The sequence below is a fragment of the Chiroxiphia lanceolata genome, chromosome 6 (assembly GCF_009829145.1).
Source record: "Chiroxiphia lanceolata isolate bChiLan1 chromosome 6, bChiLan1.pri, whole genome shotgun sequence".
NCBI classification, from domain to species: domain Eukaryota; kingdom Metazoa; phylum Chordata; class Aves; order Passeriformes; family Pipridae; genus Chiroxiphia; species Chiroxiphia lanceolata.
In genome coordinates, this window is record NC_045642.1 from 29443210 (window position 1) to 29469801 (window position 26592).

General features: G+C 41.9%; 1 protein-coding gene across 5 annotated transcripts in view; it reads left to right on the top strand.

Moving 5' to 3' along the window:
* The window catches only part of MAP3K9 (mitogen-activated protein kinase kinase kinase 9), a 132968-nt gene that overhangs the window by 45578 nt on the left and 60798 nt on the right, over positions 1–26592 (top strand). For 2 of the 5 annotated variants that reach the window (XM_032689892.1, XM_032689890.1), the window contains exons 10-11: positions 40–855; positions 6670–6790. In XM_032689892.1, coding sequence (XP_032545783.1) covers positions 40–855; positions 6670–6790 — 937 coding nt within the window. Of the gene's footprint in view, positions 1–39; positions 856–2065; positions 2861–6669; positions 6801–7739; positions 12557–26592 lie in introns of those variants that run through there. The other 3 variants (XR_004357477.1, XM_032689893.1, XM_032689889.1) reach the window with 3 other exon arrangements.

Sequence of the window (26592 nt, forward strand, 5' to 3'; positions counted from 1 at the left end):
GTTACATCAATGCAAAGTCTATTTTCATTTGCTTTCCAGATGATGAAGACAGTGAATGTCTTAATGGAGAGGACAAAGTGCACCCTTCACCTGTGCACAATCAGTCATACCTCTGCATCCCATTTCAGAAGAATGAAGACTGGGACGGCCCTTCTAGTGATGCCAATGAGGAGTCCACCCCTGTAAACTCTGCTACTAGTACCCCACAGCTGACACCCACCAACAGCCTCAAACGTAGTGGCTCCCACCACAAGCGATGTGAGGTTGCACTGCTTGGCTGTGGAGCAGTGCTGGCTGCTGCTGGCCTGGGTTTTGATCTGTTAGAAGCAGGGAAGTGTCAGCTGCTGATTGAGGAGGAGCCAGAGGTGCCCAAGGAAGAGAAGAAGAAGCGTGACAGCATTTTTCAGCGAGCTGGACGCCCACGCAGGAGCACTAGTCCACCTTCCCGGAAGATCTTCAAGAAGGAGGATCCCATGTTGTTGCTAGGCGAGCCATCCACATCCCTTACCCTTCTTTCCCTGTCCTCCATTTCCGAATGTAATTCCACCCGGTCCCTGCTGCGCTCAGACAGTGATGAGATTGTGGTATATGAAATGCCTGTCAGCCCAGTGACAGTCAAGGCTCCTTTGCCAGCCATTACCAACCCACTAGTCAACGTCCAGATCGAGAGGTTCAAACAAGACCCCAACCAGTCCCTGACTCCCACACATGTGACAGTCTCTTCCCACACCCAGCAAAGCGGGCACAGGCGCACACCTTCTGATGGGGCCATCAAAGGGAGTGGACTAATTGTCAACGGATGCCCAACCAGTGGATGCCCTTCCAGTAGCTGTTTAACTGGAGCACTGGGAGCAGGTAGGTTTTCAGCCATCTTCCTTTTCCTCTTCAGAATAAAGACACAAACAGTATAATTACTTGTTGCTTATACAGCATCACTGTGATGACCAGCCCACAAGAATTGCTTATGGATGCTGTCTTTACACAAATAGTTAACAGAATAATGCAGTAATGGTTTCTGTTCCAGCATCTCTGAGCTAAGGAACTCTTTGCTCCCCTGTGCTGTAAGGCAGAGCATAGTATTGTTTTTTAGACAAAAATGGTGCCAAAATACAAATACTGCACGTTTTTAACAGTTCTTTGGGGTTCCATCTTCATTGCCTTTATATACTTGTTTGTAGTTCAAAGTAAATTCTGATCTTTAAAGCGGTGAAAACAGGATCTCTAAAACAGTTGGTGGTTGTGCCACTGTTGCTCTTATTCCTTTGCAAATAAGTGGAGTCTTTCTGGATAGGTAGTGTTCTCACTGTTGCAATCTTTAAAAGTAGCTATGACTTCGTAACTTAGAAAATATTTTCCTGTATTCTTGCCCTAGTAATTCAGAGAAAAAAAAAGGACTAGAATAATAAATTAAAATTTTATTTAATTAGATCTTTTCCCAATGGTAGAACAAAATGTGAGGTTGTATTTTGAATGGAAGTCTACAGTAAAATGTGGGTTAATGCAGTTGAGAATTCTCATTAAAATGGTAAAAGTTATGTTGTGTTTATAAAAAAAAATCAAGCAAGCACCATCCTCCACCCCTAAACAAAAACAAACCAGGAAGCATCTGCAGTAGGTAGTGTTAAGTGGCTCTTTCAGGCAGTTGGTCCTGCTTGTGATAAATAGATGTTGTGTATCATGCTGTGCGTCTCCCTGATCCATTGAAGCTGTTAGTGGGTATTGTGCCTTCTGAAGGATTTGGAGAGTTCTCCCCTCTGGTAGGAGGTCAAATCCGTGCTCTCCACTCAGAAAAACTGAAGAAAGCAAATGAGAGGATGAACAAAACTTGGTGCTTGTGCTAGGTCAGTGAAACAAGTGTCTTGCAATGTGTTGAGAACAGTGTAGGAATAAAGAAGCGAGTTACTTCAGTTTGGCATCATCTTGAAGATACGGAGTTTGTAGATTCTGAATGGAGGCTTTCTGCTTTGAAAATGTTTTTGCACTGTACATACAATAAACCAAGATCTGTTGTAACAGTGACATCTAACATGTTTCCCTCTTCTCTTACATTGTCTGGTTTGGATAGGTGTATTAAAAACACCTAGTCCAAGTAGAGATCCCACTGAGGTCCCTCGCCTGCCAGACCCCAACCTTGTTTTTCCTCCAACCCCGAGACGATGGAATGCACAGCAGGATCCCACACTGGAAAGACCCAAGACATTGGAGTTCCTGCCCCGGCCACGTCCTGCAGCCAGTCGGCAGCGGCTTGATCCCTGGTGGTTTGTGTCACCCAGCAATGCCAAGGGTGAATCTTCTGCCAATAGTTCAAGTACTGATACTCCAAGCAATCTGGACTCTTGTTTTGCTAGTAGCAGTAGCACTGTAGAAGAGAGACCTGGACTGCCTGCGCTGCTTCCTTTCCAGATGGGTCCTCCTGTAGAGGAGCGGACACTGTTGGACATGGATGCTGAGGGGCAGAGCCAGGACAGCACCATTCCGCTATGCAGAAGTGAACTTAACACACACAAAGCTGCAGCATATGAACTCAAGCAAGAATTCTGGTCTTAATATGAAACCAATGGGGACAGCGAGCCCCTCTAAATTGAGTCCTACTTTTTGCACTGAGAATGCACTTTGAAGACAGATGAGATGGAGGGATGCTACAGAGATCATATGGTGCTGCCTCTGCTGAAGATGCATTGTTGACTGCCTAATTTTTGTCTGCAGTTGGGTGAAACTTGGCAACTCTGAGCTGCTGATTTTTGCTGTGGGGTTTTTCTGTAGTCTTCCCTGCCCTCTTATTGCAGTTTGAATCTGCAATGAGCTGAAATTATCATATCAAAGCCTTTTGTTACTGACCTTGTAGGATTTGGCACTTGCAGTAAGTATATTGGTATCTATGCTGTTATTAATCAGTATTTTCAAAACTCAAATATTACACAATAGCAGACATCAGTGTTTGATGTTTTCCCAAGGAATCCGGGACAGAAACAATTAATTATCTAGAGACTACCTTCTCTGAAATATATTCAGATCATTAGACAGGCCTGGGAATCATCGTACCCCCACTGAAAGAGGAGAAGTAGCTGTCTTAAGGCTTGTTTGTCCTCTTTTGCTTATCTGGTAGTGTATGGTGGAACAGATTGCAGGGGAAGGGCATGGCATCTCCACTGATGGAGGTCTTTGAGAACAGGTGAACCAGATGAAACAAGTAGGTGTAGTTGATCCTGGCTTCAAGGTAGGTTGGATGAACTTCAGTGGTATCTTGAGGTCCCTCTCAGCCCTGTTTTTCTATGACCCGGTGCTTTCAAGAAGATGAAGGCTTATGGTATGGCTGTTTATCTTGCTTTTTTATTTCAAACTTTGGTTCCATCTGTCCCTTTTTTCCTACCACCTGTTTCTCAGGCTATAGTGAAGTTGCCTCAGCTTTGGGAAGGGAGTTATCAGGAACTCCTTCTTTAAAGCTGTGTTGACTTGCAGAAGTAAATTACATGTTCCCAAATTTATCTTCCTGGTCTTTGTCCTTTCTTACACTTTTTAGGAGTGACCCATGAAACCCAAGACTGTTCTTATGCACACTGGTACTTGTTTAAGGCTATTTTAAAATGAGGCTTGTTAGTAGTTGGATTGTGCAAACAGGAATCAGAACATCTGGATTCTGTTTTATTTTGTCACTGATTCACTGTGTGACCCTGGGCAAATAATGTAACCTCTGTGCCTGAATTTCCCCATCTGTAAATAATAGGAATAATACCTACCTCACAAAGGGAGGGGTTGGGACATATGTAATAGTCCTTTGAGATCTTCGAGTGAAAGGCCCTATAGACATGTAAAACTTATTCTTGTTCAAATATGTAAAAAACTAAATCAGGAGCAAGAACAGATCCCTGTCTTGAAGGAGGAAGTTACACAAATAGTGTGTGCCTATGCTCACAGTTTTCTGTACAAAGACTTCCAAATGTGTCTGTGCCACTACAGATATAACTTAGTGGCTGTAATGAGAGCTTCACACTCCCCCAGGTTCAGCATTGTAAATAAGAGATGTAGCCTTTATATCACTGTAATAGGGTAGTCTGCTTTCTTGGAGGTTAAGCATATCTGTTCACTCTTTTTGTACAGATCTGTGCTCATTTTGATAATCTACTGACCATTTGGTTGCAAATAATTTATTTGACAGTGACGCCAATGCGGTGCTCAGCCTGTTGGGGCAGTCCAGTCCTGGTGTGAAAGCAGTGTAGCCAAATACTTCCTGCAGCTGTCAGCACAGAGAACCTGTGTGTTTAGGTGTTTGTAATCGGATTTTAAAAACCAGCATGTGAGGAAGAAGTGTACATAAGAGTTTTTAGTTCTGTTTGAGGACTGAAACTAGCATGTTGCCATTAATCAAGTGCACCTTTTTTTCAAGCGATTACAGTATGTTTTTGTGTAGAAAGGTCACAAAATAAGAAATATTTCTTATTTATCACATTCCGTGAAAAATTTTTAATGGTAGAATTACTTTCTGCCACCCTCCCCATTAAATGCTCCAGAGCTAGCTTTAATTGTGCTGTATGAGGTGCTGAAGCTGGATAGACTGTGTAGACAAGGTGTTGTGATGTGGAACTAAGATACTAAAAAAAGAAAACTTACATTTCTGACTGTTTTGTTAAATGTAGAACTTTAGCATTATTGATTTCTTAAGCATTCTTAGTTTTACTTTCATTTCTGAAAAATCAGTCTGTGATCCAGAGACTAACAAAAAGGCAAAACCCATCCAACAGATGATTAATTTTGATTGTGCTATAAACGAAGCTCAAGGAAATGTCAGTGAGAGGCTGTGTCAGAGGGACTAAAGTGAAAGGCATTAAAACAGTCCCTTATTCAAAGTCTGCCTTACCATCTTAAAAAGTCCGAAACAAAACAAGATCAGCTGTTCTGAAATGTAATGTTTTCTATCCAAAAAGTATCATTATAAATGTCATAGGGAGTATCATGTGCTCTGCAAAGGCATCCCCTGGAATAGCCCCATTTGAACAGAAATCTTTAAAATCCATTTACTTGCACGAAATGGGAGGCCACCTTTTTAGGTCATATTGTTTTAACTCAACCTGCTAAACTTTCTGATAATTGGCCAGTAAGTTCACCAAGTAAACTCTAAGGTTTCAGTCAAGTTCCTATCAGTCAAGACAGCTGGAAAGGCAAGTTGTTCTGTCACCTCTTTTGCTTAGAAAGTTGAGGATGACTTATCAAACCCTCCTTGCCACTCTCTCCCTTTTAGATAATCACTTGGTGAAAGTGGTGTGTAGCTGAACAATGAGAAGTATTTTGCTCCAAAGACCATCTTCACTAATACCAAATGGACCCTTCTTTGATGCAGTTATCTTCATTGAATCTAGTATGTGAATTAGCCGCAGGTAGTCTTTGAGTATCAACCCATAAGCTGTCCTCTGGTGACTAACCTGAGGTATCAGGCGAGAGAAGACTGTTGTGGAACCAAGACTATTGCCTTTAGTAGGTGGTGGGGTATTCTCTGACAGGCAGAGGGAGCTCTCAAGGCAAAGAGCTATTTTTGCCTTATGAATCCCAAAACCTCTCGCTGTATCCATCTGTCCCATCCTGGCTTGAATTCTCTTCTTTCTTAATCTGTTGGTGTTTTTCCTTCCCACTTGTGTGAGGTGAGGTGTTCCACATCTCCAAAGGAATGCTCCACTGTAGTCCACTAGATAGTGAGAAGATGTGAGCCTGTCAGCTCACAAATCTTTTTTTCCTACTGGCTACTATTATTCCCATTTTTCAGGGAGATAAAAGTTTCAGAATATTGTTCATTGACATACTTTTCTAAGAGTATTCCTGAGGAAAATAGTGAAAATATTACTTTAAAAAATTCTACTAAGTGTATTGTTTCCTAAGTAGCTGAATAAGTTGCACTTTTTTTTTCTGAGAAAATGAGAAAAAGATAACATGAGAGCACAAAATCACTGAGCAGTCTAAAACATAATGACAAAAGAATGGAGTAAAGTGTGTCTAATTACAGGCCTTACAAGGAGGAAGGCACAGTTTTTTAACTCGTAGTAGTGAGATTGTAGCTGAGAGAGATGTTTGTGGTCTAGAAATATATTTGTGCTTTTGTTTAGTCAGCTGGCACTATGTATCACTAATTTATGTAATTGATATGCTGATTTAGGAAACATAAAAAAGTTTGTTGGCCCTTCAAAATATGCTATCCTTGTAGCCTGTTTGGTTTTCCTGTAAAACTGGGGGGAAAGCACAGACATAGCAACCAGTGCAAAAAAAAATGATGAATTTTCTTATAAATTTCTACTGGTTTTACAGAAATTGAGTGTGGGACAAGTAGAGAGAAGAAAGCTTTTGTGTCAAAACCAAGGTGATTAAATAGTTATGGATTTTTTTCTTATACTGTTGCTTCTTATGGACTACACAGTGCTGTGTTTTACCAGCAAGCAGGTCTTGATCTCCTTTCAGTCCTTTTCAGAGGTGCAGATGTAACCTTTTATAGATATTTTCTTTCCAGATTAGTATTGCAGTGGGTTCATATTCATTATGAGGCAGGGAACCTCAGTGAAAATACTCTTTTTGTAACTGTTTTCTAACAAAATTAGTATTTTTAAAGTGAATATTTCATTGTTGATGTGGAAAGACCTGTTCTGGCTTGGCATGTTTTTATGATGAAGTATTTTTCTGTACCTCTAGGAATGGGAGTAGTTGCCTTCCTCTTCATAGCATGCTGTTATCTTAAGACTTTGTGGACAATACTGCGTAGAGATGTTGCTTCGATATGTCATGAAACTGGATACCTCTCATTCTGTCGAAGGTGAGGCAGTAATGATCAAGTAAAGAAAGGTCTTTGCCAGCTAGAGTGTTCTGTTAAATAGAACATGACAGGAAACCTCTCATCTTGAGTCACCTTTCTACCTTGAGCTTAACTTTTATTTGAAGTTTAATTAATCTCTGTGGGATGAACATGGGAGCTGGAGTCCCTTTAGATGTATGGAACCAAACCTAATACTGTATCCCAAAATTCGGTGACAGCCTGTTACTTTTGTAAGTAATTTTAAGCTAATAATGGGTTTGTTTCTTGTGGATTTTTTTGAAATCTTTCTTCTTGGAAAAAGTGCTTATTGTTTTCTAACCTTTTCCATCATTTTAGAAATGTTCTCAAGAACTCTTACCAATTCTGTGGTGAATAAGGAGGTTTATATCTTTCACAGTGATTTAGGCCCTCCTTTTGGCTTTGCTTTTTTTGGTATGAAACAAGGACATCTATATTTGGAAACTAAGATTTCTGATCCTTATCCTGTCACTGCAGATCAGTTTCTTAGTTTCCATGCTTTTAACTCACTTAAGACTAAAATTTGGGTAAAACTAGACAGTAAGAGTGAGGGGATATGTCTTAAAACATATTTGCAAACAAGCAATAAGAACGCCAAATACGATAACCAAAATATGCTGTCACAGAGCATAACTTTCAGACTTCATAAACCTTTGGATGATTTTATAATTAAGGTATCTTTAGGAAAGAATGCCTTCCTATGTTTTTCTGTTACATTTACTATTTTAAGATTAGAATATGATTAAGATTAGAATATGGTGGTTTTCACAGTATGGTAGCTAGCTGGACAGAAAGGATCTTTAGCCAGATTTGTACCTCTGATTTTTTTCCTCTATCTTCAATCAAGTCTGTGGTTTAAATTTTTTTTTTTTTTTAATGTTTAACAAACAATACAGTCTTCTTAAGAACTTACATTTCATTGTTTCCTTAGCCTTATTTTGTGGTTTCATGAGGCAATATGGAAATGAACTCATGGCTTCTTCTGCTGCTCCCTCTATTGAACACACTAGTATAAAGTCACATGCTGCAGTTAAGATGTGCATTTGCTTTTGGTTTTTCCCATGCTGAGTTTTTTTAAGCAGCTTTGCTGCTGGTCAGAGATGAACACAACTTCTGAAATTACCTATATCAACTTTGTTTTTGTATGTCGAAAGTAGTCACTCCCAGGCTAACGAGATATGTGTGCTTGATTAAAAAGTAGTTTGCCACTGGTAACTGGATGATGGATCTGATGTAGCTACCACAATTATTATTTTTCCTCTCTAACAAGGATCTCTTTTTTGCAACTAGAAAGTCTTCAGCACTTCATCAGTGTTTGTACACAAGAAATACATTTTGTCTCCATCTGTACGTGAGTGAAAAACCTCTTACTTTTCCTGACCAGGAACACAATTTTCCCACTAAGAATGGCTTCTTGGACTCTATGTTTTTGTTTATTTTCTGTTTACTTGGGGATGTTGATTATTTTTGGTTTGTATTTTAAGCCTATGAAATATATACATGTCTTAGGTGCGTCCTGTATTTGTAGGTGCCCTCCATCTCACATGTTCCTTGCTAGGAGCTGAGGTTTTTTGGAGGGAACTCCTGGTTGTAGCTTTCAGTACTGTGTTGTTCATCATACACCAGGCCAAATACCAGCAGTGTTCATATCCTCCCTATTAGAGATGTGCCCACACCCGTGTGTCAAGGCATGCGCTATCACTGGCTCTCGGTATCTCTCTGTTAGAATTTTGCCCCCACCCAATCTTTATTGGTTATTTATTCTTGTTACCAAAGTAACAAGCCTGAGACAGAAGACAACACATATTTTAGGTGTGCTTTGACCTAAAAGGTTTCTGAGCTAGAAGCATAAGATTCAACTGGGTGAAGTGAAAGTGGAGGTTGGCAGGAAATAGCAAATAAGAGTGAAACTATCCTTCTTAATGTAAGTCAGAGAACAGAGGGATACTAGCTGCTTGGTAATCTATTGGCATCATAGGTCCCAAAGAAGAATTTGAGGAATATGTAGTTACTTAATTTCATAGACCGGTTTGGGTTGGAAGGGACCTTAGAGATCGTCTAGTTCCAGTCCCTCTGCTATGGTCAGGAACACCTTCAACTAGACTAGTTCCTCAAAGCCCCATCCAACTCATCCAGTTTCTGGTTGGTTTGTTGTATTTTACCCTAAACTACCTCATTTGTAGAGATAGAATGGAAAAAAAGTTCAAGTTTTGGTAAGAATTGCTCTAAGTAAGCAATTGAGGCTGGAATGAGATAGGAGGGCAGAGGCGAACACTGTGTTTGGCCCTCTGACATGCAAATTCCTGATGGAAAAATAAAACTAACCATTTGGTTTATTAAGATTATACTTTCTTTAAATATTTATGTCTCCAAAACAGACAATAAAGGAGAAGGCAGGGCATTTTTCTTGATGATTTCTGATCTGTGGAAGAGTTGATTGTCCACAGACCAAAAGGTGGTGATTTCATATTGGTCACTACTGTTTTTAAAAGCAACGGTCTGTTTTTTCAAAACACATTTTTTTTTTATGATCTCATGTGCTCTTAAAGTGGACCTACATATGATCCTGATTGTTTTCCTGTATTTGCAGTACTGTTTTCCTAATGTATCAGCTCCTAATACAGTCCTTACTGTATCTGAATGCTAATAATGCGCAGACAGACCAGTATAGCTAATGTTAAGAAACTATGACACATTTTTAGTGTGCAGTGTAGTGGATTTATAAGCTCAGCTTGAAGTGGGCTACTGTTAGCTCTGTAGCTGGTGGGTCAGATGGATGCACAACTAGCAAAAGAGGGCTTAGAACAAATCTGCAGAAGAAATGCCAAAGTTTTATTTGCTTAAAATAAGCAATTTGAAAAGTAATCATGGTGGGGGGAAAAGGCCCTTCATTATTCAGAAATACTTTTCTAGGTTCTTGTCCATGCTCAAATTTTAGCTGCCAGGATAGCTATTGAGAAACTACATTGTGTTCAGAAGTTTTGGGCTGGAACATAAGACCAGAATAATGCATTTCAAATATGCTATTTCAGAGTGATTGATACTGTCTCCCTGTTCTACCTTCAATTCAGCATTTTCTCAAGAACAGATGTTGAGGTTGGATAAAACTAACCTCCTTGTCTTGGAGAGACATATGAGTCTGAAAAAAAGAAACACTGTTCTAGGCGTGTGCTGATGCTTTTATGTCTCGAGGTCTTGGCAGGAGAGGTTATAATGGAGCAGGAAGACATGCTGGTGTTTTTCCAAGCTTCGTTGATAAGAATGCTGCTAACAGCAGTTATGTTTCAGAACAAACGTAGCCTCTGATTGCTGTTTGGCATAGGTCAGTTGCACACTGAGCTTCTTGAGTCTATTCCTTGGGTTCTTCTGGAATTTGTGAATGTGGCCACTTCTCAGCTTGAGTAGTGTCTTTACTCCCAGGCCTGGTCAGTGTCACAAAATGAGTTGTCACTGTCGACTGCCCAGATATTCACATTAGGCTTGTTCTTCTGTCTTGCATGCTTTAGTGAGCAGCTCTTACAATGTCAACAGGGTTAGCATTTCTATCTGAACAGAGCAGCTAATACCTCTTTTCACACTGCATCTCAAGCAGTTGTTACTCCATCAGTTGCTCTGTTTTCAAGGTTATCTTGACAACCATAACATCCAGATACCCTAGTCTGTAAAGAATAAAGCCACAGCAAAAAAAAAAAAGGTAATTAAAAAAGAAAGCATACTAGTGAGTGTTTGCCAATTGAACTGGTTGAGTTTGGCCAGTGCTCTTTGCAGAGAGTAGAATCCATTCTTGTGCAACATAGGTCTCTTTGGGGGATGTCTAGGTTCAAACTGGAGAATATACCTAGATCCACTAAAAGTCACCAGTGCCCATCGTGTTTGGCAGTTATAAGAAACCAAATAAAACCAAGGGCATCTAGTAGTAAAAGTTCATATTTAGGATAATTACTTTTCAAGTTAAAAGGGAAGAGGCCTCAGTTCAGAAAGCTCTTCATCACGTACTTAAACATCACTGAAGTCAACGGATTGTGTCTGTGGGTCAAAATGCACAAGACCTCAGTTCAGCAAAGCTCTTTAAATTGGGGGATTGTCCTGGTGAAGGACCAGGCTCTTTACTTTGGTTGTCAGAGGAAAGAGTCAGTTAACCTGAGGAAAGAGTTCCTCAACAAGCCTCTGGGTAAATGCTGGTTTGACTGCTGATTCTTGTGGCCTTTCCATGACTGCACATGCCATGCCTGTTTGACTGCTAATTCTTACCATAAGCAGAGTAAGCTTTGAGAATGTTTTCTGACACAGGATGAAAGAGCAAAAACTTCTGCATTAGCAGATTGCTTTCTGTAAAGGGGCAAGAAGTGGTGACTGGAGGTTGTGTGTGCAAATGACAGTTTAACCCGGGGCCTTTCCTCAGGTGTTTCTTCTCATTTTCAAAATGTATCCCTCCAGGCTGGTGAACAGACCTGACAAGTTCAGCAGTGATCAACATCCACCACTTCACTAGAGTTCTAGGGTTCTTGTCTATCAGCTGTTGGCACAGCACTTCATGCTGCTATATGTGAATTCCTTCTCGTAAATTCACAAGCTGGAAATATCTGAGATATTTTGCCTGACTCAAGTTGAGAGGCTTAAATGGAGTGGCAGACAACAGTGGTGGAAAAATCAGGGAAAATACCTGTGCTTTTAACAAAATCTCTTCTGTGGCTTTGAAAGTTGAAGAATTTCTCAGCCAGAGAATGTATTTCCTCCCTCTTTTTATAAGCTACTTCTTTCTTTTGCCTTATTATTTGTGGATCTGCTCCTACTTCTATTTAAAGCCAGACGCAAAAATCGGTGACCTGACTTTCCTAGGTACAATGTTGTAAATCTGAAGAACCAGGTGAGTAGCTTACTCTAGTATAAGATCATGCCCCATGTCTGATCCTTTAAGATACGGGATAGTTCCTGCTTGTGTTGAAATCACTGTGTAGAGGATGTTGGGTACTTCATAAGGAACTCCAAATTCTGTAGGACTGAGATTCATCTTGCGACTCCAGTATTTCAGTCTGGTTTTGGAGACCTCTCTATGTCTTCTCTTCTGTTCATGGTGTTCAAAAGTTTGTTGCTGTGGAAGTAGCACCTGAAGGTATGTTTTGCCCTAAGAACCTGCAACGAAGCAGTTGCATTAGCAAATGGCAATGTACCCCGGAGTTGAGTAAAATAACAGAGGCCACCAAGTTTTTCTTGTTTGTGTGATGAAATGTTGTCAAATTAAGTGATTCGTTGGAGCCTTCCTTTAACTTCTGTACAGCAGTAAGCTTAGAGGAAAAGAGGATTGCATTATTTTTTAAAAAGCTTTATTTGTGACCTGGACTTGTTGCCTCTGACCCTCTTGGGCTTAAATAGTTAAATTATATTAATGTCCAGTTTGTTTCACTGTAGGTAACACATCAACTGAATACTCTTGTGCATAATCTACTGTATCTTTCCTCTGTTCTGTGTCAATGTATTATGTGTATTTGGATTACAGTTCTTTTTGTATTAAATTATTTTATGTTATAGAACAATATTTAAGCGAAGCAAAGAGCTATTGGAAGTTGTTGGCGTTTTGGGATTTCTTTTCTCTTTGCTCTTTTTTTGGATGTACTGTAAATTGTAAACCAAGGATGCCAAGCAGGCTTGGTTCAATGGCTAAAATTATTGTATTACAGTGTAATGCTGATCTAGGCCTTGTCTCAACACTAGAGCACACAGACTTGAATAAAACTGCTATAAAAGTGATTGTCTTTAGGCCTTGATTTCTTGGGTTTGTGCTTCAAATAATTTCAAGTAGATATTTAGAATAGCAGTGGCATTACCTTGCTCTGAGGATTTGAGAATTTTTCCCAGTGCAACAAGAGGTTTATTTTTCTTTGCTAGGTATCTCAATCCTGATCAGCTGTTCCAGCTCTGGGTCCTTCATAGGGCTTTTGAAATGTTTCTGCGAAACTCCAGACAGTTTAGTCCAAGTCTTGGCAAGTTACCTGTCTGCTAACCCCCTTCTGGCTTTTCTCTGAACTGGGTAATTAATTGCATACCATTTTTATTAAGGCTAATATTTCTGTTCTGTTAGGTTGAAATTTTCTACTCTTTATTTAGTATCTCAGCCAGAATGTGAATCTGAATGCCTGAATCTGGAGCTAATACAGTAACATGTTTTTTGCATGATGACATTTAACAGATGGTTTAGATTCGCTTCTGATGCTGTGCCTTTGTCCCTGCCACATCATTCAATGAGACACATTTGCAGGAACAAGGATCTTTTCAAGCTGTCTTTCATCTGCTGTAGGTGTGCAAGCCATAATAATATGGTTTTTGATTCCTAGGTCATGTGTTTGATTCCTAGGTTGAACCTGTGCTCTTCTCTGCTACCAAGCCATCATTTCATGTTTCTCTGCTTAAAGAAATGTACCCGTACTAATGAAGGACTGTGAACTACAAGAACTTAGGTTTCATAATTCCCTTTGAAAAAAGAAATTTTTTCAAACCAAGAAATTGGTTTTTTCTAATGCAGGTACGTGCAAGAAATCCAACACCCTTCCAACAGATACAGAGAGTGAACAATTCATAGGTAGGTACCTTCAGTCGTATATTCCATTCAAACTGCTGTAGTGTTGCTTTGTGATAAACTGGAAGGAAAGTGGACAGGCAGTCAATTTAGTTAGAAACAATAGCGTGCAAAATGAATCACTTTTTCACTTGTTTTAACAAAAGGTATCTTTCAATGTTTTGTCTTTCAAACTGTTTTTCCACTCCTTCTTCCCAAATCCTGCCTATCTGAAATGAAACTAAATATTTCTGCCTCCTGGAATGTTCCGCAGAGTAGGATTCTGTCCTAAAAGAAGCAGATTTTCTAGCTGAATTCACTCCCCTGTCACAACCACAAGGTTACTATAGTGTTCAAGCTTGCCTCATCAGCAACAAAAATCTATATGCATCATGGCAGATACCTTTCTTCCAGCAACTGCAGCCTCTGCAGACCATGGCAAGAACACAAAGCACTGGGACAGAGTAGAAAAATAAAACAGTTTTCTAAGCAGGGGAATCTAACCACTTCTAGCAGAGAGAGAGCATCTTAAATGAAAGCTGGCAGGGTCAGCATGGATGCAGAATGAACGCACCAGCAGATGCTTTAGGCTGAGTAGCTTTAGTTTTTCATTGGTCGATGTGTGGGCAAGTGTTGGGCATTCAAGTTCTACAGCGATCTGCAAATCGTATGTAGGCCTTTAGCTATGAATGTGCTAGGAAATGTGAGGAAATCATCATGGATTACCTTATGTTCCTCAGATGGCATATGCTGAAATAATAGATTTAAGTAGTGCTACTGTGATGAAACTTGCAGTAACCTTCCAAGGCTATGCAGACAAAGGGAAACGAGGGTATGCAGCTTAGTATGCAGCTCATATGATAAATTAGTCTGCTGTTTCTAGTGAAATTTTGACATTCTTGGCCCTTCTGACATGGAAGGAAAGGGAGAGGATGTCCTGCTAAAGCTAGGCTTAACAAGAACCTAATTAATTGTAAGATGAAAAGTTTGTAGGCATATTGGTATCGGGCTCAAGAAGACTAAGCTTTAGCAAAAATTCTGGAGTGAATACGGCAACAACAAACGTCAGTATCTTAACAAGGGTTAACAAGCTTTGTCTTCATGCTTGGGTACAATGGACAGTGCAGTTTGCTTTGGCAGTGAAAGCGGAAATAATTGTGACTAAGGATTGGACAAAGCTCTGGGGCTTTCAAGTAGACTTTAGTATGCTTTGTGGCTCTTCGCTGAAATCTTATTAAATGGCATGTGATTTACTTCTGTTAAGTCCTCATTAATTTAAAAATGAACTAATCTGAGCGGAATGAAAAGAGGCAGGATCAACTGATGGCATTCCAACACAAAGTAGAACAAAACCATAATTGCCTTACTAAATATAACCAAAGTGCATACACTTCATGCCTGCAAAATTTGCTCTGAAATTTATTCCTTTCTCCCCAAATCATGCTCTAGTGTCTTAACTTTATAACAATTCATCAGTTTGAAATAAAAAAAACAAAACCATGCATGGGGTTACCTGTCACAGATTGCAGCCAGTATTAAAAGAACCAGCTCTCGTGGATGTGAGTATCGTGTTCTCCAGTGGGACCCTGAGACAGCAGTTGGACAACTGGTCACTGTACAAAGAGCTTAATATTTTTGCAGCAGTCTGGCATTTTTGCTTTTGGTGATCTTCCTGCAATTGCATCTGGCTATTTACTACTTCTACGGATACCCCCAGATCTTGCAGAGGTAAAAGGATCTTCTAAGCTGGTGTGCATTGTGAAGGAGAATTTCTTCTTGATGATGATTTGTGACTGGAGAAGCTGGGGCAAAGGAAGAGGTCTCAGATTGGGGGTAGGAAGAAGGCAAAAGATGAAAGGTTTCTTTATTCTTGTCTGCCTTCAGAAGGGAAAGGATGGCTGGAACAGGAACCAGCATTGAGAAGAATGGGTCAGACCCTGTTGGGATGCTACAGGAAATAAGGAGAAACCAGCAGAGTTTCTACAGAAGAGGAAATACCCTGGCTGATACCTGATCATGCAGCTGGTTTCTACCAGCAAAACAGAACTTGGGGTCCCTGAAATACTGATCTGCTCACTGTGATTTTGAAGCCAGAGGGAGGATATTTCCAAGAAAGACCAAACCTGCATTTTTCACACCCTATCTGGTGTGAAAAGAGGTAGAATTTGCATCTCTCTCTGTTTTTGAGGGTAGAAAGGGTCAATTCCTAGAGTGACAAGAAGTGAGTATGACAGGAGAGAGATGTCCTGTCATCAGCTTCAGGTCTCAATCCCTGTGGAACTCAGAACCTTGTCTCTGTAGGTCTAATTATCTTACTGCATCTTCCAAACAAACAAATGTCAGTGATGTCTCTGGGCAGGCAGAGCCTTGTAGGCCAGCTCTGTAGCACACCTGTAATTTCTACTACTTCTACATTTGTTATTTCTAGTCTGGTTTCAGGACTATCAAGTCAGCACTGAAGTGATTTTAAATTCAGACCTGCCAAAGACAAAACTAAATAAATTCTTTCCTTAGGAGGTATTGCATCAGTAACATAGCAAACTTATGAGCAGAACTTGCAGGTATACTTATACAGCTATGTTAATTTAAAAACTTTATTCTACTCATTTAGTAAACCCATTTGTATAGTTGACAAGAAGTGAAGGTTTTCTGAGCAGCCTGCCTATGCCACTGCTGCTGGTGGCAATTATCTTTGGTGGTATCGAGATTATACCTGTAATATTTGGGTTTCCTTAATTAGGTTTTTGTGTCAGTGGGCAGCAATGTCACTGGTCTGTAAGAAGAGGTGAGCTGGAGCAAAGGGTGACAGCAGGGCTGTGGCCTCATGAACGCAGTCCCAGGGTACCTGAGCAAGGTGAGCAGAGCAGGTCAAGTGACAATAACCAGAGCCAGCCATAGTCCAGTGATTCAGGCAAGTTTGTAGGGGTAAGACAGGTCCAACGTCAAGCTAGGAAGGCAGAGAGGTAGAATTTGCATCTGGGTGAGCAAGGTATCTGGGCAGGAATAGCCATGATCATAATTTAGCTGAGGCAAGGACCATGGGCAAGAAAATGTGCTACTTGGTGAGGGGGGGGAGTCTGTGATAAGGTTTCTCATAGCTCTTGTCCCAGCCACAGCCACACAGCTGTAACTGAGCTGACTGGGAGCCCAAGCAGCCAAACCTGTAGAAGGAGAAAAGAAGTTACAGAGGTTGTTGGGCACTCACACCTATTCAATGACAAAATCCATTAAAGTTCATAATTATCTCGGGGTTTTTTTGTCGATTTCTGCAGTTCATCATTGTAATCATGTGCAGTTAGAGGATGAGAGGAGGACCAGGACTCAGGAGCTTTCACTGTCACTGGGGGTTTCAGAACCTCAGCTTTTGCCAAGTCTGGTAGAAGAAGCAGTGCTTAGTGTCTTCACTACAAACAGCTGAGATTCTCTGCTGGCCTTCTCCTCCTCTGTGCAATTTTCCATCTTTATACTCCAAGCTCCTTTTCTACAATCACATAGCTTTCTCTGGAGCAGTCCATCATAACTGTGTTTGTCACCTGATTTCTCACCTGGTTCCAATTCTGACATTAGGACCACTTCTTGCAGCCACATATCATCTCTTCTGGGTTAGCCTGAAGTATTTTTCCCTTCACAAATTATGTGCATGGTAGGACAGACACTTTTTTTCACAGATTATACACATACCTCCAAGCAGTACTATTTCAAGCCATGTCCTTCCCTCTCCTCCTGCCTGGACAAGGCAGACACGGACAAGGAATCAATATTATCTGTTCTTAATTCTGAAATGGCATCACAGAAACTTAGTCTCCAGGGTTCTTCAACTTAAACAGCTATCAGAAAAAAAGATGTCTAAATCTCAATCACAAATTATTTTCCATCTAACTAAGCATGGGAAAAAAAATGTTGTTGGACAGTGCAAAATTGAAAGTGTGTGAGGAAATTAGGAATTTGCTCTAATAATCTGCTATTTAATTAAGTCCTTTCTGGACTTGTATCTATGCAGTCTTCAAGATGTAAGTGCTAGCTAATACCTCTCAAGAACAGTTTTCCTTTCTTCATCTAAACCATGCACTGATTGGATAACAGTTGGCAAGCTTGCACAGAAGCCAAGCACAGAGTTTTAGGCTAAAAGAATCTGGGGGCCTGACCAGCTCTGTGCAACTCCTGTTCTGTCTCATCTCACAAGAGATTCTCCTCAGGCTGTATGGCACATCCAAACTTCTTTATTTTGGTGCAATTCTTATGACCATGGGCTCCATCTCAGACTGGCAGTCTTAACCTTGTGGCACAGCCTTCGTAAACTTACTCTTCTCCAAAGGTTTAGTATGCCAGGACATAATCTAAATAAAACCAGCTGAGAGGAAGGTCTGCCACTCAGTAACATCCCCATCAGCCTTCCTCTTGTGACTGAAGTGCTAAGCCAACCATTACTTTAAGTGCCATAGGCCTAATCGTGTAACTCAAACAGCCATTTTCTTTGCCAATGGGTCCGCATTGGTTTGCTGGTGTTGACTGCTGTGATCCACCGCAGGAAAGACTGAAGTTGGGAGACCTTGGAGCTGACTGAGCAGTTGGATTCATCTTCCCAATGTGTTTCCTTCATGGCTCATTACACCCTTCCTTTAACCACTTTTAGAATGGGGATGTTTATTATATATATACTTCTCCGTAGGCTATGGTGCGCAATATACAGGATTTTTTTTATTTTCTCTGTGTGTGGGAGTAAATGCGATTTAGATTATGCAAGGCTCTCACCTTTCTTCAGTTTTGTTTTATCTAAAGCAAACCTTTGCTAAATTGACTGAGATCATAGTTAAGTGTTTCTCTTCATGGGTAGTTAAAACAGAAGCTGTGTGTGTCCTGGGGTGACTGTGCCTATGGGGAGGCAAACCTCTCTGTTGGCAGCTGTGAAGATTCTGCTGGTGCTGCCTGCATTTACCCTTATACCCAGGTATCTGGTGGATGTGTCTAAGCTTGTCAATTCTGACAGGGGAGCAGAAAAGCAGCAGGACTTGTCCAGAAGTGCTTGGTGACCCTGGAGCAGAGCCCATGTCTTAATCACCCTTCTCAGGTATGTGTATACATTAGCAAGCTTGCAGGCAGTGCAGAGCCCTCAGTTAAGTGCAGCACAGCCCTGTGTCCCCTCTGCCTCGGACAGCACGCGTGTGTGCACAGTGCTCTCGCTGCATGGGCTGTGCTCCTGGGATGTCACTGCTCGCCAGAGTTTGACCCCATGTCATCAGTGTTCCCTCTCTGAGTCTGGAACTCTCTGAAGCCCACTCCTGGGTCTGTCTTAGTGCTCAGGGGGACTGGCTACCTAGCCAGAGGTGAGTCAGAAGTGCACAAATTCTCCTTGGCATTCTCCTCTGTGTCAGTTGGACACCAACCTCCTGTCCCTCAAAGACCTCATTCATCCTCACTTACATGTAGGTCCCTACCTTTGGCTTTTAATGCAGCTCAGCAGCTGTGCCATATACTTGTTCAGTGATTGTAACAAACAAAGCATTCATCTAGGTCTTGGCATCAGGCTGGAATTGGAGGAACATGTATTTAATTTAGAATTAAAAGGACAGACAAAATACACAGGTTTGAACATGCAAAGGGGTACAGTATTCTTCACCGGTTAAAGCATGGATTAGTTTTATCCTCGTGACATGCTGAGAAAAGTCAACACTTGATCTCCCTGGAAGCCACCATATGGTCTGGCTAGTTTTCTTCCTTTCTAGAAGGGTTTTGGCGAACACAGTGCGGCTGCAGCTGGGAACAGGGCTTAAAATAACACCGAGGCTCCAGCTCAGATTGGTAGCCTCTGGCAGCTGCACTACGGATTGCCAGGAAGAAACTGTTTGCATCCTCAAACTGTAGGGGATGTTCCTACCGGTGCAGAAATATTATTCATTGCTAAATGCTTTATGCTGTGACAGGCTGGTAAAGAGGTGGATTTACTGTAAAAAGGCAACCCAGGGTATAGACAGCAAGTTTGTGCTGCTGTGAGGCTGGATGACTCACAATGTGATGGTCTGTGTCCTGCTTTAAGAACTTGAAGGACAAAATTTGCTGCAATGGCTGTTTAATTTCAGCACTTAATGCCTGAGAAAATTTACCACATCTGCATCTCCGTGCTATGCTGTGTCAGTGACAGGCCAAAAATAAAACATTTTCTCTTATTGCACAGGCATTAGACAATGTGGTAAAGAAGCCTTGCTCAGAGAGGTCACTGTGTTTGATTTGCTTCAGGTCCTGTGGTAGCCAGCAGCCACTGTTAGGCACCGAGTGCTGTGCAGCCCTATTGTCTGTAGATTTTGGTTCCCCTTGCTCAGTCACAACACAGAAGCCACTACCCCATTCAAGACCTGTTGTATACCTGAAGGATGTATTTTCTGGGCATTACAAGCAGGACATTGCACAGACCTGCTCCCAGCCCAGCCGTGCAATAGCTTGGCAACCTTTGGTTAGCATGCGCACCCCTCCATTTCCTCCCTACAAGAAAAGGGCTCCTGCTCCTTCTCAGGAGGCTCATGAGGACAGAGACCTCTCTGTGGGAGTAGGAGACATTTTGTATGAAGCCCTTCCCTTTGCTGGTAGGTGGAATGGTGGTGGTGGTTTTTAATTACCTCTGATTACATGCTCTTTTTACTGCTCTCTCATTGGGCAGAACAGAAGGACCCTGCCCAGAGAAGCTGAGGGCATCTATCCCAGGGCTGAAAGCTCCTTATCTCCAGAACTATGCAGCAGCTCCAAACAGCAGCAGAAAGTGGATGTGAATACCATCTTGCATTACCTTTCTTGGAGCTTGTACTGGAAGACCCTGGGAACATGTGTGTTGCCCCAGTCACTCATCTTTCAGAGTATTCAGCCTTTATTTAAAAATAGATTACAAGTTTCTTGCATGATCATTAGGCAAGAAGCAGTCTCTGATGTTGCACACTTGGTGCCAGTTCAGAGCAGAGGAAGTGGGAAGAATCACAATAGCAGGTGACAAATCACAAGGGTACCCATGGGTGTTACAACTCCCTTTCCATTCAACACCACTTGTCACTCATCTGAGATAGCTGCTAAAAGGGCAGGGCTTTTCCCAGAGTATTAGGCCAGACAGCTCACAGTGGATCTGGGCAGGTTGATGATCCTGGACATCGAGCAGGGTGAGGGAGCAGTTCAGACTCTTCAAAGGACCTCGCAGCTGCATACAGTCAGATAAGGGCTGGGAATGGGAGTGAGGCTTAAACATGCCTGTGTCCCTGATGTCTCTGGCTGATAGACTTGCTGCTTGTTTTTATGTCAGGATCCACATGCCTCTTTGGCAGTGGAAAGATAAAAGGGCTTCTATGGATAGAAAGGAAAACATCCAGAACTCCCATCTGAGTTCTGCAGCCTGAACTGCACTGGTGGAGGAGGGCCCTGCAGAGAAGAAATAATGCTATAAAGGATCTGTGGGATAGATTGACTGGGCTCTGGTGGGCAGGGTGGGGAGCTGTGGGTCAGTGGGGAGCAGGTGTGTGCTATATTCCTGCCTCTTGCTGCCCTTCCCTCATGCAGCATGCTGCTTGTGCAGAAAATGCATTTTACCAAGGACTTGAATTTTATGGCAGACTTGCCAGCATGCAGCTAGTGCCGTCAGAAGCTGCAAAATGCCGGCTTTCTCAGGAGTCCCTGGGCTTTCGGTGGTTTTTGCCAAGCATCCTTATACCTAGGTCAAGAGTGAGTCATCAGACACAAGGATGCCTGCACATCCCTGTCTGCTGACTGAGCACCGTGAAACCTTATCTCCTGTTGCTAACTCTGGGAGTGATGACCTCCTACATACCCTACATGACCTCCTCTTGCTGCTGTGTGTACCCATTCTGTTTCCCATTTCTCACCTGACCTTCTTGGATTTGTTTCCGGAGCCTCATCTACCAGCATTCAGTTTTTCGGCTTATGTAGCTGTGCCTTCTTGTGTACTTTTGAGCAGATGAGATACTAATTGGTGTAGATCACATCTATTTCCAGCTGAGCTGACTTTCCGCATTTATAGGTGCAAATCACAGGCTAGTAATGAGGTACAAAATAATAACCAAGGTGAGCATATGACCATCACAGAACTGGGCTTTGCTCTTGCAGCTGCTTGCATTTGATTCTGTAACAGCTTTTCAGGTTTTTTTCTTCTTTTTCTCTCTATTAAGGCTCATCAACCTTTTGTCATTTTTGTCCCAGTCACAGGCTAAGGCTTGTGCTGATTTTGTCTGGCAGTGAACATCATGATTCAAATGCAAAATTATGTGCAAATTATGTACTTCCACCTCCGCAAAGTTTCTTCGTAGCCCTCCTGGGCTTTCTAAGTTGGTCAGTGGCTACATTTCCTTGGTGAGCTGTGAATTGTGTTTTGGCTACCCTTACACATCTTGTGGGCGGTTGGAGCCATAGCACATCTCAAAATCAACAACTTTTACTTTCTCTGGATTCAAGGAAGGAGCCAGATAAGTGAAGATCGCTGAAACGAGTTGTGTTCCTCCAAGGAAAGGAATTGCACATACACATCAACACGATGATGGAGCCTTTGACTCAGCAAGGCCGGGCAGCATGTCCTCATTCCTGGCCTCCGGTGCAGGAGCTTGTGGAGGCAAAGCAAAGCCACTTACTGAAGGACAAGAGGTAAATGGTTTGCTGCAGGCAGGATGGCTGAGAGACAGCAGCAAAGCCACTCTGGTAGCAAGGACATGAAACCATGGCAGTGCACTGCTGTGACCTCCTTTCCAGCCATGTGGCCTGAGGATCAGCAATACTTGGCAGCTACACAGAGTAATTGTGGGGCAGGCATTTCCACATGCTCATTTCCTTTGTTTTAAATACATTATGGGGGAAATGATCGTCACCTTGCTATCTTTCCTGTTAGGATTGCTTTCCTAATATCCCCTACAGATGTTTCTGTCTGCGATTTAAATAATGCACATAATAACCAAATAAGGAGGAAAAACTTCTAAGCAGAAAAAGTTGAGGATAGAGTGTAGGAAAAGGAAATGAGTAGAGTCACCATTTTTGGATGATAGTGGTGTAGTTAAGGGGGACGGAAGTGCAGACTGACTTTTTTGTGAGTGCACTTAGTACCTTAAATCCAGGATCTTTGCAAACACTTTAATATTCTAAGCTAACCTCTTCCATGGATCATTCTACAGTTTAGAAACTGAGGCAAAAGTAGATTAAAAAAAAAATCTTTCCCAAGGTGCAAGCTCTATGCAGAACTGAAAGCAGAGCCTGGGAGTCCTGCTGTTTAATTCCCTTCTCTGGCCACAGCGCTTTTCTTCGATTTTCCACAAATGTTTTTCACTTGAGGTATACATTAGCTTGCTCTCTTGGACAATTGCATTCAGCTATTAGCAGAGATAATAATATTAAAACAAAATGGCTGGATGTCTCTAGAGGTCTACAGGGAAGCACGAGATGCTCTAATAAGAGCAGCACTACCAGGAAAGAGATAAATGCTGTAGCTAGGTACTGATTAATGTAGCACAAAAATGAGCCTTTTAATGGCTCATTAAGAAGAAAAATTACATACAGAAGTTGAGGCTAGTTTTTGGGGTTGATCATTGTTTCCTAAGAAAATGTTGCATTCTACCCAGGGGATCAGTCAAACATTTTGTTGTGAGTTTTGTGGGCTTTAGCTAATAAAGGAAGGTTACTGATGGATGTGTGAGTGCTGAATGATAAAGCATTTCTCTTGGATGGAACTTAAAATACACAGCGAGTGTCAGCATCCCTCAACAGTGCTGTTTGTTAGACAAAGCATCTCTGAACTGCAGTGCTTAGACCACGTAGTCCAGGCCATGGGTTCCCTTATGCGCACCAGCAGAGGTGATCTCTGTGCTGTCTTTACTGTGTCCTGATGTGTTGGGAGTGGCAGTCTCCCAGAGATGTGCATGGGGCTTCCTGAGCCCACCAGATCAAGGGATTCAGCCAGGTGCTGGCAATCGGTGATTATCTGCCACACAGTCTAGTGGGCAGGACTAACCACCCATCCTTAACATCAGTGAGTCCTGAGGGGAACCAAATCATTTTAGGATCAGAGTACCTAGGTTTTTGCTGTTCCTAGTTTTCACTGCATGTGCTAATACTTTTTAATCCCTGTTCCCATAATCTCTGGTCATATAAAACCAACCAGATCTTAATGCCAGAGGCTCTTCTTCCTGTTTTGTCCTCTATTTTGCTCACATTTCAGGGGGCCAATCCTGACCATACAGGAGATGCCTCTGGAATAGTCAGTGTTGGTACTCCTGCATCAGTGGAATTGGAGACAAGGAGACAGGGGCTGGGAGGTTGTCATAGGGATAGGATATAGAGGATCTGAAGCTTTGCTGGGGAAGAACTATCATTTTCCCTTTTAGTGCCCCCCAGGAGGCACCAATGTGCCTTTCATCCTCTTCCTGCTACGGAGCGGCCATTTGCCTGATGTTACTGACCTGAGAATTTGACAAGCCTCGGCTTAAAGTGTCCTTTTCAGGGCAAGTAGTCCTTCAGTGTATGCTTCTGGTATCTCCTGTTACACATGGGTGCTGGTATTCTGAGGCCAACACTCAGAACCTCTTCTGAATAAGCAATACTTTAGATAAATTAGGTAGATCTAATGAGATTGGATATACTGGGAGGTAGGGAGCTATCTAGCTTAGCATCTCAAATACCCATTGCAATTATAGGCTGATCACATATTATAATTGAGAACATCTTCCTTCCTGAGGATTTCATGCTGCTGTAATCAGACCCTCATAAAGGACAAAGCTGGGTAACACCAGCAATTGAGGGGAGAGGAAAGGTATGCAGATATGAAATCTATGAGCTGCAGAAAAGAAGGAATCAATAACATGAGGTTTGGTGAAACGAATAAAGTGTGATTGAATGTTTTCACACCGTGCAATATTTGCTGCTTGCAGTACTTTGTCCCAGATACAGGCCATGATCTGGTGCTATTCACAGGCATTTGAGAATACAGTTTCTACGAAAGATGCCATTCTAAATAAAGCTGTATTGATTCAAATAAAAGGAATAAGCTTTACCAAAATGAAAGGAGCAGGGAAATGCTGGTTGAGAAGCAGAACCTCAGGAAAGGATCTGAGGCTGGAAATAGAGTTGCCTGTGGAATAATGTAAAATGCTATCATAAAAATAAAAACTGGCAAAATGCCTTTTGGTGGAAAAATGAACAGGGCTTTCCTCATAACCTAGGAAAGTCCTGATCTTCTTTACACTACTTAGGACCCAGCATAGCAGCTAAAGGAGGTGAATCATACAGGAGAGATGGACTTAAGCCCCGAGCTGTCATTGTATGTTACTGTTATCCACTGATGGGGAAATGAGTGAGGGGACAGGAGCCCAGTGAACTAAAGTTGCTTTTGCTTTTGTGTACAGTATATCTTGGAACTGCCTTTATCCTGGAAGCTTGTCTTTGATGCTCTTCTGCACATTTCACTTTGTGAAGTACCAGGTGTTCCTAACAGCTACTCGGTGCTGATTTCCAAGTCTTGATCTCATTTAGAGACCCTCTGATTGGCATTATGGACTGAATACATCCTTCTCATACCCAGTCCTTTTGTTGTTCTAGCTCCAGTGGGGGATGAGGAGAGGAAAGTAATTTCTGACCTCTGCTACCAGGTAGGTGTGATAGATAACATACTCTCCTGCATAAGTAAGAGAGAGAGAGGCAAGTCAAGACCTTGACACAACTTTAAATACCTTCTATCCTTATGCCCTTGCCCTCTCTTACGCCCATCTATGTGTGTTCAACAAAGACAGATGATATTCTGGGCATTGCTCCAATAAACCATCTCTTTGTACCAAAGAGCAACAAAATGTAAAAGGTTTGGCATGCCAGTCATATTGCCCAGGAGTAAGACCGAGGGCAGAATGGGAGTAGCTGAACTGGTGAGTAGCCAAGGAGAGAGAGAGGTGCTTCTCTGAGCTGGAGAGCAGGGGCCATGGGAGAGACCAGAGATCTATTGGTGTCATTGGGTCACCCATGTCAGAACAAAAATTGATGAAGTTAATCTGCACAAGGGGAAGTCTGATGTAGAATTAAAATCAGTTTCAGTGAGGGAGCAAATAGGTAGGGAAAGGCTGGAATAGTTACGCACTGAGCTTCCCAGGCCATTATTTGACAGGTGGGATAAGGTTGAGGGAAATATAAAATACCTCTAAAGTGTGTATGTGCCTGTGCATTCATGTCCTTTCTCACACATGCACCCAAGCAGGTGTGAGTTAGGGGAGGCACCCACACCCAGCTCACAACGGCACATTCATTCTTTATAGTTTCCAAGAGGGCGTTAGAGCTGGCAATGCAGCAGCCACTGGAGTACAACACAGAACTGTGGTACGCTTCTCAGCATCACAAGATTGTGATTTTAAACCCAAAACAAAATCGTCTCCTCACTCCTAATGATATTAACAATCCTAGTATTACTTGCTTATTATAGAATACAGTTCTAAAAAAGGCAGTTTGCTTGTTCTGAATTATCTGCACTTCTGAGGAATATCTGGTTTTGGGCTGTAAGACTTGATTTAGATTAAATGTGATGACAAATAAAAAAAATAGAAGTAAAGCATTTAGCTGCTGTCTGGATCATACTGCAGTAGATTGCTTTCATAAAATGGCAGGTCCTCCTACAGATACAAAGGTGCAGTGCAGAGAGGACACAATACAAGCTAAGATGAATTCACCACATCTCCCCCGCTCCTGCCAAGTCAGTAGGGTTCAGACTGAACTCTGGAAATAAAAACTGCCATCTATTTTTGTGATAGACTGTGGATGTAATACAATACAGACCATGAAATCTGGGAAGGAGGTTACAAACCTGATAGAAAGCCCAAGGTACTCCTCCCTGTAAAAATATTCCAACATTAGAAGGAGAGCTTGAAGGCTTTTGCTTTAGGAAGAAAAAGGCTCTGGCACTGGAAGCAAAATGTTCAAGGAGCCCAAAATATTTCGCTATGAATGAAGGGTGCTCTGAGAAGGAACGTGTCAGGCTTTCTGCCCTCAAGGCTGTGGACTGCAGCATTTCAGTGAGCACTACCAAGCTATGATCAAACATATTCCTTTTATTGCAACAGATCACAAGACAGTTTTTCAGCAGACATTCAATTATTGCACACAATAGATGGTTGAGCATAAAGGGAAAGTTCTCTTTTTAGACAAAGCTACTCTTCCTTTGGAATTCCTGTAATCAGAAAATGTATTTGTAGCAGCTGGCTACTCCTGCCTCTGCAAGCTTTTT